This window comes from Ambystoma mexicanum, chromosome 8 (assembly GCF_040938575.1).
Source record: "Ambystoma mexicanum isolate Mex_15411 chromosome 8, UKY_AmexF1_1, whole genome shotgun sequence".
Taxonomy (NCBI): Eukaryota; Metazoa; Chordata; class Amphibia; order Caudata; family Ambystomatidae; genus Ambystoma; species Ambystoma mexicanum.
Window position 1 is genome coordinate 353,270,659 of NC_090929.1, and position 16,820 is coordinate 353,287,478.

The window sequence follows — 16,820 nt, forward strand, 5'->3', positions numbered from 1 at the left end:
GCCGCGCCCGTTGCTTCAGTTCTGTTTTTCTGATTGCTTCGCTTTCGAGAACACGTGCTTCAAAATTTTCTGCTGAAAATGTCGTCTTCTTCTACACCTTCGACACCCAAGACTGGGTTTAAAAAGTGTATCGACTATGGATCGAAGATGTCGATCACAGATCCTCACCGCGTTTGTCTCTGGTGCCTCGGTTCAAGTCATCGAACCGGCGACTGTGGCTTCCGTCAGTCAATAACGGAGAAGGCCCTTCGTGAGAGGAAAGGTAAACTGGCGGTGGGGAGGGAAGCTTCCAAAGCCTCGAAGGATTTGTCAAAAAAACATAAAAAATCGAACGATTCAAAGGAATCGGATCATCATAGACACTCTAAGAGATCTTGATCTCGTAGTAGATTGAGACGCTCTTCATCTTCCTCTTCGAAAAGAGTGAAAAGGAGACATAGATCTCCTTCGCCATCTTCCGAATCATCGACCGAAGAGATTCGATGCCCGACTAAATCGGATTCCCCCAGAAAATGGGAGGAATTTCGAAAGATGATGATGGAGGTATTTGAGAATGCGGCCTCGACCCCCTCAAAGACACCTCAGAAGAGCCAGTCCCCTAATGTCGCTCCATTGGACGACAAAGGGAAGTCGGGAACTACTGTGGTAAAACCCAGTAGTGTCGAGGATACTCAAAAAACCCGAGTCGACGTCAAGTCGTCGAAGACTCGTCGAGAGTTGAGTACTTCTCCGATACCATATAAAAAACAGAAGTCGTCGAAAACTTCCACGACTTTGTCGACGCCATCAGCGCCGACTGCTTCGACATCGAGGCCAAAAGCATCTTCGACGCCTGTGTCGAAGCTTTCATCGGGGTCATCGAAAATTCCTTCGACATCTTCGAAGAATCTTCCCATTCCTTCGACGAATATTCAGGAGGAAGAGAAAAGATTTACTCCATTACCAAGATCAGACTTTTTTTAAGTCTATGGGCCTCATTCCGACTCAGGCGTTAAGGGTCGGCGCCGTTTACTGCGCCGTAAACCCCTTAACGCCTGATTACAAGGTTCCCTTTGCGGGATGGCTGTTTAACGCCTGCTTTTTGCAGGCGTTAAAAGCCATGCCGCAAAGGGACCTTGCCGATAATTACGGCGCCGTAATTTACGGTGCCGTAATTATCGCCTTTCCCCATTCCCATTATGCCCTATGGGGCAAAAATGGGAATGGGGAAGGGGCCATTGGTGAATGGGGAATTACCGCCCCAGTCACCTTGAAATGGGGCGGTAATTCCGCCATCCACCATGGCGGAATTGCAACCTTCGCGGCATGCCCATGGTGCTAATAGCACCATGGTCCTCCGCCAAGGTTGTAATGAGGCCCTATGTCTTCGATTTATGAAGAATCTGGCTCTGAGGATGAGGAAATCTCTCCTTTTGGAGTGCAATATGGCACTAGACAAGTTTCAGAAGAACTTATAGACCCAGAATCTAAGATGAGAGACGTGTGTGAGACTCTGCATTCTTCTAGCGGCATTGACACATCACCGGAATTAGAGTTTGCTAGACCTGATCCTGCAGAAAATGCAGATTCAGGGTACAGGAGTCTGATGAATAGAGTGATAGAATATATGGGTTGGGGTAACACTTCACCCATTTTTGAACAGGACGATATGACGGACATAATTGTTCGGGGTCCTCAGAAAGATCCAGTTCTCCCCTTCCATAGGGCACTTCAGAGGACAGTGGAAAAGAACTGGGAAAATCCTGAAAACATTGCTGCTGCAAACAGTAATTTTCCCAAAAAATATAGACCAGCTAGTTCTGATCCTGAATACTTAAACAGACATCCTACTCCAGAAAGTCTGGTTATTCAAGCAGCGTCTACTTCTAAACAGACTGCATATCCTACTATCCCTCCGGATAGAGAGGATAAAAAGGTTGATGCTTGGGCCCGCAAAGTTTTTACTTCAGGTAGTATGGCTCTTAAGTCAACCAATGTCACCTGTACCCTGGCCAGGTTCACCCATACCCTGTGGGACTGCATTTTAGCGGCGGCTGATCATATTCCGGAAGGTGAGGAAAGGGAAGGCTTCCTGACTATTGTCAAAGACGGCAAGGAGGCAATGGGGGAATGCCTACAGTCTGGACTGGATACTGCTGATAGTATCAGCAGATCCATGGCTGCGAGTACTGTATTACGCAGATTTGCGTGGTTGAGGAAGTCGAGGATCGCACCAGATGTGCAGGCCAGACTCCTCAACATGCCTTTTGATGGCTTGAGGCTGTTTGGTAGTAAGGCTGATGAAAGCCTAGAAAAACGTCAGACCTCAAAAGCGGCAGCTAAATCTCTTAGCGCCTCCATGCGTCAGCCTCAGAAACCCTATTCCGGCTCATCTTCCTGGAGGGGTCGTTCTTTTCGGTACTACTCCTCTTTTGGTAGAGGAAGAGGACAGGCTTTTCAAAGAGGCAAAAGGAATTTCCCTCGTGGTGCACGAGGAAGAGGTGCAAAACCAGCCTCAGGCTTGGCATCTTTGCCCTCAGCCGGTCCTGCAGCCGCCTCCAAATCACTCTGAGACCTTGTTACACAAGACCCCTGTGGGAGGCAGGATCTCTCAGCATCTGAAGGAATGGCGGGGCATTACCTCAGATGCTTGGGCACTGGAAACAGTAGCTCAGGGTTACTGTCTCCCCTTCCAAAAAAGGCCTCAGAATCATCCACCGGGAACCAACTCTGTCAAAATTCCAGATCCGCTCCTGTTGCAGGAAATGTTAACCCTGCTAGAGAAAGGTGCCATAGAACAAGTACCTGTAGCAGAGAGGAACAAGGGTTGGTACTCCCCATACTTTATCATCCCAAAAAAGGACGGAGGATTGAAACCCATCTTGGACTTAAGAAACTTGAACAATTTCCTCAGGAAGGACAAGTTCAAGATGGTGACTCTTTCTCAGATCCTTCAGGCTCTCCAACTCCAAGACTGGTTGGTATCATTGGACCTTCAGGATGCTTACTTTCATGTTCATGTGCCAATCCATCCCAAGCACAGAAAGTACCTGAGGTTTGCGATTGGCAATTCTCACTATCAGTTTCGAGTTCTGCCATTCAGGTTGACCTTCGCCCGAGGGTTTTCACCAAATTAATGGCGGTGGTGGCAGCGAGTCTCAGAAGAGGGGGGATTCATGTCTACCCCTGGACGGTTGGTTAATCAGAGCATGTTCTCCCGAACAAACTCAGGAACATCTTTCGATCGCCTGCCACTTCCTTCACAAATTGGGCTTCTCCCTCAATTTCAAGAAGTCCCACATGGTACCATCCCAAAAGCTCCAGTTTATCGGAGCAGTCTTGGATACTTCCTCAGGAAAAGCCTCACCTCCCAAGGTGAGAGCTCTCCACATTCTGCAGATGGTAACAAAGTTCCAGAATGCCCAGCATCTGCCGGCCTTCGATTTTCTGTGGTTGCACGGCCTCGTGGCTTCCTGCATTTTCCTAGTGCCAGAGGCCAGATTGAGAATGAGATCCCTTCAATGGGCACTCAGAACTCAGTGGTCCCAGTTCTCAGGGAATATGTCGGATCTTCTGCAAGTCCCGAGCGCAGTTGCTCAGGATCTACTATGGTGAGCTTGCAACGGCAACATCCTCAAAGAAGAATCTTTTTGGCAACCATGGCCGGAGATAACAGTAGTAACGGATGCCTCACTCACGGGGTGTGGAGCACACACCAACGATCTGACAATCAGCGGTCGTTGGTCTCCATCGGAGTCCAAACTACACATCAACCTATTGGAGCTGAGGGCAATCAGACTAGCGCTGAAAGCCTTTTTGCCCTCTGTACAGGGAAAGAATGTCCTGATAATGACGGACAACAAAGTGGCCATCTACTACCTCAACAAGAGAGGAGGCATAGGGTCACTACCACTGTGCAGAGAGGCAATGCAGCTCTGGTTCTGGGCAATACGAGAAGGAATCTCTCTATCGGCAGTTCACCTAGCCCGAGAGCAGAACACGGCGGCAGACGCTCTGAGCAGGCAGAGCACAGTCTCCCACGAGTGGGAGCTAGCTCAGAAAGTCCTTCTGGAGATCTTCGCCCTTTGGGGAAACCCTCAAGTGGATCTGTTCGCTACCGCGATCAACCGGAAGTGCGAACAGTACTGCTCAAGGGAATTTCCTCCTAGAGGAGCTCTGTGAGACGCGTTCGTAGTGGAGTGGAAGTTCCCACTACTGTACGCGTTTCCTCCAGTCCCCGTGATTCCTCAAGTAATCAGGAGGTTGAGAAAGTTCAGGAAAACCATGATCCTAATTGCCCCGGATTGGGCCACGAGGACGTGGTACCCGGACCTTCTAGACATGTCCATCTGCCCTCCAATACGTCTTCCGCAAAGAGAGGATCTTCTCTCGCAAGAGGAAGGTCGGATTCTCCATCCAGAGGTCAAAACTCTCAACCTTCACGCATGGTTTCTGAGAGGTTGAGATACAAGGATTGGGATCTTCCGGATGACGTTATGGAGATTTTGCTTTCGGCCAGAAGGCCAGCAACGAAGTCTTTGTACCGATGTCGCTGGAACAAGTTCAGTAACTGGTGCAAAGATAAGGATGTGGACCCTTTTCAATGTGGCACCCGATTGGTGCTTTCTTTCCTATTACATCTAGCCAATCTGGGGCTACAGATCGGAACAATTAAAGGATATCTTGCTGCGCTGTCCATTTTCAAGCGCTCCTCAGAAGAAGTTTCCTACTTTAAAATTCCATTAATTATTCAATTTCTGAAAGGGCTTACTAATGTATACCCCCCAGTACCTTTTCATGTCCCAACTTGGGATTTAAATCTAGTACTTCTAACTTGTATACCTTTTGAGCCTCTAAACTCTTGTCCCTTGAGGCTTCTAACATTAAAAACTGTCCTTCTTGTGGCCTTAACATCAGCCCGCAGGGTTAGTGAACTACAGGCTCTCTCATGTAAACCTCCATATACTACTTTCTACAAGGACAAGGTAGTTCTTAAGGTTAAACCTTCCTTTTTACCAAAAGTAGTTTCTGACTTCCATTTGTCACAAAAAATAATTTTACCAACATTCTATCCTCCCCCTCATTTGGGCAAAGAAGAGGAGAGACCCTAAAGGTCCCTAAAAGGGCTATCAGTTTTTACATTTCAAGTATGTCAAACCTGCGTCAGGATGACCAACTTTTTATAGGTCATACTGGCCATAAATTGGGATTAGCTGTGACAAAACAAACCATATCCCGCTGGATCATTCTGGCCATAATTGAATGCTACAGATTGGCGGGAAAGGTCCCTCCAGATGGGCTGCGAGCCCATTCTACTAGGGGAATGGCTACTTCTGCGGCTCTGAAGAGGGGAGTTCCTGCAGCAGATATTTGTTCAGCTGCAACATGGAAATCGATGCATACTTTCATCAAGCATTATTGCTTAGATGCTTCCTCCTCCAATGAGGGGCTATTTGCCAAGGCGGTACTTCATTCCGTCTATGAAAACAGTATTTAGTACTCCCACCTCCAAAATTGCCACTGCTATGGGAGTCTATCATAAGATGAGGAATACGTGGGAGGACACAATCCATTCGAAGAACAAGTTACTTAACAACTGTAACGTTCTTTTGACTGGATGTTCCTCCCACATATTCCTCATCGCCCCTCCCAACCTACCCCGCAGTACAGTTAGCGTTTTCTTACACTTTCCTCTCACGAAGAGTGCATCGGTCATGAGGCACGCCTTGGTGTTCCTCCAATTTTTCATCGAAAAAACAGAACTGAAGCAACGGGCGTGGCTCGAGCTATTTATACCATCAGTGACGTCGACAAGGTACGGAGACCTTCGAGGGACAATCGACACCACGACCTCGAGCACAGCGCCCTCTGCCGAAAATTATTTTCCGAAGCAGCGAAGCTGACGATAACGAATTATCATAAGATGAGGAATACGTGGGAGGAACATCCAGTCGAAAGAATGTTAGTTGGTTAAGTAACTTGTTCTTCTACCCAAAATCGTCTCTGAGTTTCATCTCACACAAAATATAACTTTACCATCATTCTACCCTCCTTCTCACCTTGGGAAGGAAGAGGAGAGGCCTCTCAGGCTTGCCCCAAACATGCACTGAGCTTTTATAAACTAGAATGGCAAAGTTAAGACACGATGAACAATAATTTGTGGGCTATTTGGGCCACAAATTGGGTATGGCTATCACCAAATAGACATTATCCTGATGGATTATATTGGCAATATCAGAATGCTACAGACTGGCGGGAAAAGATCGTCCAGAAGGCCTACGAACTCATTCAACCAGAGGCATGGCAACTTCCTCTGCTTTACAGAGGGGAGTACCAATAAGGGAAATCTGTGCGGCTGCCATATGGTCGTCTGTGCATACCTTCACCAAACATTATAGTTTAGACTCTTCCTCAGGAAACTATATTTGGCAAAGCAGTGTTGCATTCCGTGCACACACACCCATGAAAACTATTAAATTGTCATATAAAATTATGACTGCCAGCTTCAGTAAAACTACAAACTGCTTTGGGAGTGTATCAAAATATAAGGAATACGTGGAGGACACAATCCATTTGAAGAACAAGTTACGTACCCCTGGTAACGTCCTTTTCACTGGATGTTCCTCCCACATATTCCTTATCACCCTTCCCAACCTATCCCGCAGTAGAATTTAATTGCGATTACATTCTGCGCTCTCTCAGGAGGAGTAACCGTCAGGTATAAGATAAATCTTTCACTCATAAAAACGGAACTGAAGCCAACGGGCGCTGGGCATGCTACATATACCTTCGGTGACGTCAACATCGAGACGGAGGCCTCCAAGGGACATTGAATTGATGGGCATCGACGCACAGCGCCCCCTGCTGAAAAAAAATTACAAAGCAGCAAAGCTGAATATTGGAAATATCAAAAGATAAGGAATACATAGGAGGAACATCCAATCGAAAGAACGTTACCAGGGGTAAGTAACTTGTTCTTTGGCTCTATTTTAGAGCTCCAAGTTCTGTTATGCATGTTGTTTGCTTTAGCCCTTCCTTCTGGGTTTTGGGAATGGGGGAAGTCTTATAAATCCATTAGGTAGCTATTCAATTCAACACCGCACTTGATATAAAGCCAAATTGTAGCTATCAACCACATGCAAGTGTAATCTTCGTTTAACTGTGCCCAGGTCTGACATCCCAACTTTTCTACCTGAAATTGACTTAATGGTTATGATCCCCAATCCCTTAATTTGCTCTCCTTCCTTGGACTGAGGCAGACAACGTAGGCTCCAAAGGTTCTCTAATTGGAAGTGGGTCCTGAACGTAAAATAACAATGATAGAGTTGTGATATGACCATATTGCATGGGATTATATAAGATGATTCATCAATGAACCACTAAATAATAACACAGCTAAAAAACATATCTGTGCCTTTGTGGCACAAAGGACCATGTGCATCTATAGCCCTACATTTGTATATGGTATTTTGCTAACAAGTGGGAGTCGTTGGGAAGCAATATAAGGTTAGATTTGTGGCATTCGAGGTTTTGCCGGTCACTCTCCTGGCATCTATGTTGGTTGTGCATGGCTAGCAATATTTGATAAACAGTACTGGAGGGCAGTCTCTTCCTTAATTTTATGTCAGGGAAATCATCAAACTAGAGTTGAAATCTAATAAAGTGACGAAAAACCTGATTCTTGTTGATTAAATCTCATATTTTTTTGCTCCTACAGTCAGAGATACAGAAAACTGCATTTGAAGCTCTGCAGCTAAAGAAAGACATCATGCACAGGCAGATCAGAAACCAGGTAAGCAATGATGCACAATGCCGAAAAACGGAAAACATTTCTTTGCATTATTTCTTGGGTTTGTCTCAGTGAGTCAGTCAAGGCACACTGAAGTCATGTTTTTAAAGGAGCAGCATACGAACATGCACGACAAAACAATTCTACATTTCCGTATTTGAAATTGATCCCGGTACATTCTCTGATGTCTATGCTTGTCTTTCTTTTCTTCTTTACAAGTTCATGGTCACGCCTCTTTTAAAGCTGAGGCAGATGTTGCATCTCTTTCTCCAGCATGGGGTCTGGCATGGATTCACATGCTCATGAATATTCCCCGTCGTCAGGCTGGGAATCCTCGGTATAGAAAAAAATCAGTATCAGTTTCGTTTCTGGTCTGTCTTTCTTAGTAGTAACCAATCACTGGTCTCTGGGTCATACTGCCCCCAGCCAATGACTGCCCTCTCCCTAAGCCCCGCCTCCGGCAGCCATCCTCAGATTTTTACCGCACGTTCAAGTGTTGGGAGTCCTCATGCTGTAGCTCTCGAGCTTTTGCTGCGTTTTCGTGCTTTTTCAGGAGATTTTTCTCATTTTTCAGTTAAACAGAGCCTCAAGCTCCACCGTTTCTACATCCGATCAACGGGGATCCGTTTCAGAGATTTCTACGCCCCTCAAGGGTGAAGATTTCGTTGAGTTACGCTTTTGGAGGATTCCAGAAGTTCCGAGGCCTACCCCAGACATGGCCCAGGAGAAAGGAAGCTCGACGCCCGGGATGCTGTTCAGGACCTGCCCTGGATGCCAGCTTCAGAATGTTTTCAAGGAGGACGAGCATTCGTTATGCCTCTACTGTCTCCATGAGGACAAGACGCACAAGGAGAAGGACTGTGCGTTTTGTGGGAACATGTCGGAGCGGACCATGAAGGATCGCCACCTCCGTCTTGCCAACTGGCTGGAAGGGAAGAGCCTGTCAGGCGAGAAGAAGAAAAAGAAGTCCGAGCGGTCTTCTAAGTCCTGTGAGGGCGCCCCGGCGACGGGGGGCCCAACAAAAGGCTAAGCACCGCAAGTCCGCGGGCACCGGGGGCGCCGAACGGTCGGGCTCCTTGGCTGCCAGGCAAGGCGCATCCTCCCCGGCGCCATCAACCACGAGCCAACGCTCTGGCTCGGGTAAGAGGAAGTCCGAGAACCCGGCAAAGCTTCTGGAGAGGCCCCGGTCGATCTCGAAGATTCCGGCAGAGGGGGAGCGAGGCTCGGACCCTCCCCCCAAGGTGAAGGCCCCAGGCGTCCAGAAGGTGACGATGGCCTTAATTCACCCTGCTAAGACCTCGATTGAGGATGTCGCCGCGGCCCTGGCTCAGCCTGTGGAGGCTACACCAGTGGAGGCGCCCTCAGGACCCAGAGTCACCCTGCCACCGCGGAGGGAGTCGTCTTTCAAGCCCATTGAGAAGACCCCCACGAAGTCCTCGTTGGAAAAGGTGGGGGAGGGGCTGGTGGCCATTGTGGATAAGGACACAACCTCTGAAGAAGAGGTCATCGAAGTCATGGAAGAGGCCCAGCCCATTGGGAGGGATCCCGACGAGAGCGACGACGAGAGCGACGATGTCGCAGACAAGGCTCCTCAAGAGCCCACACGCCCGTCGTTTCCGGCGCCGCAGGACACCTTGGCGGCCATTTTGACAGCGATTCAGTCCTTATGCTCGGAGATGAGGACAAGGTTGCCCCTTCCCCCGACGGAGGTACCTGAGCCAGACCCGACGGGGGAACCGGAGCCAGGACCTTCGGAGAATCCACCGCATAAGAGGAGGACGACACATCCTACGCCACCACTCCCACCTCTGCGGCCTGCTCTGCCTTACCCCCGGTCTACTACCCACGAGGATGATACTGGCACAGACACGGCTACGACAGGTACAGATGACGACGGAGGCGACGACGGGACGTTTCCCCCGTCGCCCCCTGCTCGGGCGTCCCCGCCCGACGAGATTGGATCCTTTCATGCCATGATTTTCAGGGCATCTGAGCTTTTCCAGCTCTGCCTAGAAGAAAAGAAGAAAGAAGGGTTCCTATACCAACGGCGCGAGGCTAAAAGGAAGACGGTCCTCGCCGTACCGCTTCTTGATGACATCTGGAATGAGGGGGCTCGCCCTCCTCAAGAACCCTGCCACAGTGCCGGCAAAGAGGGACCGGTACGAGAAGAAGTACCGGGTCCCCGACGCTGCCCCCTTGTGCCTTCGGGCACAACCTACCACGGATTCGGTCGTCTCGGCGGCGGCAAAGAAGAAAGCTGGGGGGGGCATCGGCCTCAACATCAACTTCCCCACCGGACGGCAAGGGCAGGAAGTTGGACACGATGGGACAACGGATCATCTCATCCGCAGCGACGACTATCAAGGCGGCCAACGCCCTGGCTATCGTAGCCCGCTACGACAGGGAGTTGTGGTTCAAAATCGCCACTCTGTTAGACTTCCTTCCGGACGCCAAAAGGGCTGATGCCCTTGAAATCCTACAGGAGGGGGAGATTGCTTCGAACCACGCCATCACGGTGGCAACGGACATCGCCGACACCGGTTTCCGTCAGTTGGGCAACGGCGTTAGCTTGAGACGACGAGGATGGCTCAAGGCCACGGATTTCCGCCAGGACGTACAAACCAAGGTTTTGGACATGCCCTTCGATGGGAACAACCTGTTTGGGAAGGCGGTTGATGAGTCCCTTCAGGCCATCAAGACAGACACAGAGACTGCCCGGGCACTGGGAGTGCTCCAACAACGACGGCCGTCCTTTCGGAGCTCCGGAGGCAGACAAGGTGCCTCCAAGGGATCCGGCAGTGGCTCCTCCACTTACCGCCAAGCGGCAAGATCTTCATCCCAGAAAGCCTACAGGGGACGCGGCAAGTCAGGTGGTGCCCGTCATCGTCAACAAGGGGGTCAAGGAGGCAAGGCGGCCTCCAAACAAGATTGAACCGACCGTGGGGTCGGGCCCCCGCCGAAGCACCCCGGTGGATGGCCGGCTGGTGAGGTTCGTCAGTGTGTGGGAGTCCATCTCCACCGACCATTGGGTGCTGGACGCCCTGGCCCAAGGGCACGCCCTCGAGTTTCAGAAGAAGTGCCCTCGCGTTCCACCCGTGGCCAGGAAGGAAAATCACATCCCTCAACTACTGTTGGAAGTAAGGGCGATGCTCAAGAAGGGTGCCATCGAGCTCGTCCCAAAGAGGCTTCGGGGCTCCGGAGTTTACGAAAGGTACTTCCTCGTAAAAAAGAAGACAGGAGGATGGCGCCCCATCCTGGACCTACGACGACTGAACAAGTACATCAAGGCACAGAAGTTCCATATGGTCACCCTCCAGCATGTGCTGGGACAGCTGGAGGAGGGCGATTTCCTGTCGTCGTTGGACCTGGAGGATGCGTACTTCCACATCCCCATTCTAAAAAGACACCGAAAGTTCCTCAGGTTCGTGGTCCAAGGGCGGCACTACCAGTTCAAGGCCCTCCCGTTCGGATTGAAGTCGGCACCCAGGGTGTTCACCAAGTGCCTCGCACCGGTGGCGGCGCGGCTGCGCCTACAGGGGATCCACGTCTACCCCTACCTGGACGACTGGCTCATCCGGGCAAGGACAAGGGATCTCGCACTGGAGCACACTGCGAAGACCGTCCAGCTGCTCACAGACCTGGGATTCTCCATCAACTTTCCGAAATCCCACCAGGTTCCGTCGCAAGTCACCCTGTTTCTGGGAGCCAAGCTCGACACAGTGGCGCGGCTGGCCTCGCCGTTGGAGGAAAGGACCAGGACCATTCTGGGCAAAGTGCAGCGTCTGCTGGCTACGGACATGGCCAGGGTAAGATCTATCAAGTCCCTCCTCGGGATGATGTCCTCCTGCATTTATCTGGTGCGCCTTTGCAGGCTTCGGATGAGACCCTTACAGGAGTTCCTCGATGCCCGCTGGATCCAGTCGACGGGCAACTTCGAGGACAGGATCCCTCTCAACGAGACGTTCCGTCAGGCAATCCGGTGGTGGAGTACCCGCGCCCATCTGTCGGCGGGCACAGACTTTCAGATCCCAGCTCACCATGTGACGGTGACGACGGACGCCTCCCTGGAAGGTTGGGGAGCACACTCTGGAGATCTTCACGCGAGAGGCCGTTGGCTCCAGGAGGAGAAGTCTCTCCACATCAACATCTTGGAGCTCTGTGCGGTGTTCTGGGCCCTCAGGTCCTTTCTTCCGTCCCTCAAGGGCAAGGTGGTGAGGATCTTCACCGACAACACCACCACGATGTTCTACATCCAGAAGCAGGGCGGAACCAGGTCCCCGGCCCTATCCAAGGAAGCCCAGGATCTGTGGCATTGGGCCGTCGCCCAAGGGATGTTTCTGGTGCCTCTTCATCTGGCAGGAATAAAAAACACAATCGCCGACTCACTCAGCAGGGAGCTGCGCTCGTGCCACGAGTGGGAACTACGCCAGGATCAAGTGGATCGACTCTTCCGACGATGGGGCGAACCCCAAATCGATCTCTTCGTGACGGCGGCAAATTCCAAGTGCCGGAGGTTCGCCAGCAGGTTCCCCCAGCCGAGGAGCATAGGCGATGCTTTCTCGTTCCCCTGAGACGGCCTATTTCTTTATGCGTTCCCTCCGCTGCCGTTGCTGCTCCGGCTCATCAACCAGCTCAAGAGGTCCCGGTGCAGGATGATCCTCGTCGCACCGGCGTGGCCGAGGCAGATCTGGTTCCCGGACCTTCTGGACTTGTCAACGTCCCCACCAGTCAAGCTGCCGACGGACGCAGACCTTCTCTCCAGAGAAGGAGGTGCCATTCTTCACCACAACCCAGAGTCGCTGAACTTGCAGGCCTGGCTCCTGCAGCACTAGAGTTTGGAGGGTACGATATCCCGGCCGACTGCAGAGAGGTTCTTGCAAAGGCCAGGGCGTCCTCAACTCTCAAGTGCTACAGACATAGATGGAAGAGGTTCTCTGTCTGGTGCCGTGCACAGAAGATTAACCCTCTGCAGATTACGGCCCCTCAAGTACTGCCGTACCTACTGTCGCTGGCCAAAGCTGGACTGGCTCACGCCTCCATCAAAATACATCTGGCTGCAATCTCCCGATATACCAGGATGACGGGACGGGCGTCCTTGGGGTCTCATCGCTTGGTGAAAGAATTCATGAAGGGACTATTCCGATCATTCCCGCCGGTGAAGGCTCCTGCCCCGGTGTGGGAGCTTAATGTGGTGCTGACCAAGCTCATGGGGGCCCCATTCGAGCTTATGCATTCGGCGCCTTTGAAGTTCCTGTCGTGGAAGACAGCTTTCCTCGTGGCCATCACCTCCGCATGACGAGTGGGAGAGATCCAGGCCCTATCTTGCAAGCCTCCATACTTGACTTTTCATGACACGAGGGTGGTGCTGAGGATGCACCCATCCTTTATGCCCAAGGTGCCGTCGGACTTCCACCTCAACGAGCGCCCTTGGTGTTGCCAGTTTTCTTCCCGTCACTTTCGTCGCCGGCTGAGAGGACTTTGCACTTGCTGGATGTAGCTAGCGCGCTGAAGTTCTATGTGGACCGCACAAAGAGTTTTCGAAAGACGTCACAACTGTTTGTGAACTTTGGGACTGTGAATCAAGGGAAGGCTCTCTCGAAGACTTCCATTTCCAGATGGCTCTCCGGCTGCATCATGCACTGTCACCGGTTGGCAAACCGACAGCTGCCCGGCCGTCCGAGAGCCCATTCGACCAGAGCGATCGCTGCTACCACGGCGTTCCTGTCTGGTGTGCCCCTGCTGGACATCTGCAGGGCTGCGACGTGGAGGTCGACGCACACCTTCACAAGATTCTACTGCATCGATCGGGACTCCAGGGAGGAGTCCAGGGTCGGCCAAGCAGTGCTGCGCAACCTGTTCGCCTAAGGTGAGCCTGGTGAGGAGGTAAGAGTTGCTTAATGTTGAGTTGTTGTATTGCTTAATGGTGAGCCTTTGCCACCTCCCGTGGTTGTGCATGTGTGTACTGCTATGTATTCTCTTATTCATGAGCATGTAACTGTTGTTCTCCAGCATGGGTCTGGCATGGATTCACATGCGAACCCTCCCGCCTACCCCTCTGCGGCTCTTCACATGGTCATACTGCCCCTTTACGTGCTACCAAATCTGAGGATGGCTGCCGGAGGCGGGGCTTAGGGAGAGGGCAGTCATTGGCTGGGGGCAGTATGACCCAGAGACCAGTGATTGGTTACTACTATGAAAGACAGATCAGAAACAAAACTGATACTGATTTTTTTCTATACCGAGGATTCCCAGCCTGACGACGGGGAATATTCATGAGCATGTGAATCCATGCCAGACCCATGCTGGAGAACAACAGTTACAGGTAAGTAACTTGTTCCTTATGTGCATCTGCAGTTGAAATTTGCAGGGTTTTCATTTCAACTTTTATTTCAAGTTTGCAAAGATATGTGATAAATCGCAGTTTGTAGGAGCATTGTGCATGATTTCTGTAAAGATATTTGGGTCCCTGGCACCATACATTTCTATATTTTGTAATTTGCAATTAACATTGCTTCTGGTGTAAGGAACTGGAGGCCTTGGTTCATCAATCTTAATTCGAGTAGCTGTTGTCTAAAAAGAACGGAAAATAAAGAAAATTGTAAATTTCACCAGCAATTAAACCTTCTTTTAAGACGCTTGTAAGAATGACCCAAATTAAGACTATCAGCACAAAATGTTTGTTTCAAAGAATTTGTCAGGCTAAAATCCACAGTTCCGTGTGTCTTTGTGTATTTTTTTTCTTTCATTTTATTAATATTTTCATATAGCGCAAAGTAGGTACGAATACATCTGAGCGCTTCACAATGAGTACATACATAGGGCCTCATTACGAGGCTGCCACCGGTATTTTTTATTTTTCCGACACCCAGGAATGGGCAATTACTGGGTCATTATGGCCTTGCCGGACCCGGTATTTGCCCATTCCTGGGCGCTGAAAAATATTCTTCCCCATTCCCATTGAGCCCCGGATGCACCGGCACCATTATAAACGGTGCCGGTGCATCCGACAAGCTGTTCTCGTGGGTGCCGCACTGCCTGCCAGGTTACACCTGGCGGGCAGAAAGGCACCTGCGAGCACAACTCGTAGTTTGCCGGTCCGGGAACTACAGTACCAGCAAGCTTACCGGTACCGTAGTTCCCGGACCGGCAAACTTATAATGAGACCCATAGTCAACCAACTACAAAACTCCAAATTGAAACATACAAATAGTTAAAAACAAACTCATTAAACTTTTAAAAGGGCAGCTAACAATAGGACATACAATCAATACAAAACAATAAAGATTATTTCATTTTAGATTTCCAGAGCCAGGCTTTCAGGATCTTCCTAAATCTCAAATACTCCAATATTTTACATAAATCAATTGGTAACAGGTTCCAAAAAGTGAACAGCAGCGCCTTTTAGCAGAAGCTGTGTATTTGAACTTGGTATATGGGCATATATTGTCACAGATGGCTCAAGGAATAGGCCAAGTCTAATAAATCCTACAATATTTTAAAAAAATAAGATTACTAGAGGCACTAGAGCAGCCGCTCTCTCGTCTAGCAAGCACTGATCTTACCTAGCCCAGGGGTCCCTACTCTCCACGTCACTATACACAGAATATTTCCCCCCTATTGTCTAAGTTGTGTCTAATGCTACAGGTGAAAACCTAAAGCCCAAATTCATAATTTACCTAACCCCTCTGAAGGACTTCCTAGACTGACCCTACACTATTGAGTAATAAGTTGACTAAAAGGGGATAATGGGTTGTGCCTTTCAGACACACTTATTTCAATGGATTGCATTTTCTCAGATTCCTCATCTTGATGGCTGCCCATCCAGCATCAGTTGGTCAGGAAATTTCGACAGGAGGCGTAGTGCAGCTCAACGTCTTCTCTCTACTCCCTAACAATCAGTCACGCAACTTGTCAACACTGGTCGTGACGTTGATCGCCGTATTAAAGGGATGCGCTATGCCCCCTTACCTCAGTTCCATCCTTTTTTCCATGTGCTCACCACGCTACTCGGAACATGGCGATCTTCACACTTTTGTACATCCATTTGCTGCGTCAGAATGTCCGTACCTAAACCTTCCAGGTTCAAACGTTGCAAGGACTGAAACTCCACAATGTTCCTAACTGACCCACACTCTATTTGTGTGTGGTGTTTCGGCATCGGGCACCATATGGAGCAATGTGGTTCTTGTCTGGCCATGACCCCGAAGGCGGTGAAGCGATGCTCGGTGAAACGGGCACTTGTCAGACCCTCTTCAAAGTCACTGGCTAGGTTGGTAACAAAATCCTTGGGACATGACAGCAGCCTACCCCCGAAAAGGACCGGGAGTGAAGGCATCATAAAAAGTCTAAATAGGGAAGTGGTCATATTCTCTCAGTGAGTCCCACCACTCTTCCTCATCACCTTTTCATAAAAAGAAGCGTAGACGTAACTCGGCCGATAGGGCTAAGTTCTACCTGTGAAGGAGGTGTCGAGGGAGGAGTGGGAATATTTTGAAAGGCAGATGATGCAAGTAATTGAGAAGGCAGCGGCTGGTACAGCTTGGGTCTCAACGCTGTCAGTGAGTTCGCCTCTGACCACACCCGGTTTGGCCGGCACAAAGGTAGCCAACGGAGGTCCAACACCCTTGAGCTCGACCTCAGGAATAAAACCTGCATCTGCACTGATACTGTCATCGGTGTCCGCCCTGGGTCTTGCCGAAATTCCTCATCCCTCCGAGGTGCTGCGGGACAAAGGCTATGTGCGGGATCTAGAGCCAACTTCCTTTACTCAATGCAGTCAGTCTTCGACAACGTGAGGAACCCAGTACAGTTTGGGATGGAGACTCTAGTCAGCAGGGCCATGGACCAAGTGGGCCTACTGGAGTTGGCGTCGGGCCTCCACGACGCAAACAGACTAGACATGTCCCCCAACGTCGATCTGCAGATGGAAGCCCTGTATTCGCATCCCAACACCCAGTACCACACGGTGGTTGAAAAGGTGGCTGTTGCACTCGGCATCAATGCCCCGTCGAATCCACTACTGCAATACTAGCTGACCAACATCCTAAACCGA

General features: G+C 50.2%; 1 protein-coding gene across 3 annotated transcripts in view; it reads left to right on the top strand.

Annotated features, from left to right (window-relative positions):
- LRSAM1 (leucine rich repeat and sterile alpha motif containing 1) overlaps positions 1–16,820 on the top strand; it is a 3,131,994-nt gene that overhangs the window by 2,606,912 nt on the left and 508,262 nt on the right. For all 3 annotated transcript variants that reach the window (XM_069609805.1, XM_069609807.1, XM_069609806.1), the window contains one exon: positions 7,697–7,771. In XM_069609805.1, the coding sequence (XP_069465906.1) occupies positions 7,697–7,771 (75 nt within the window). The remainder of the gene's footprint in view (positions 1–7,696; positions 7,772–16,820) is intronic.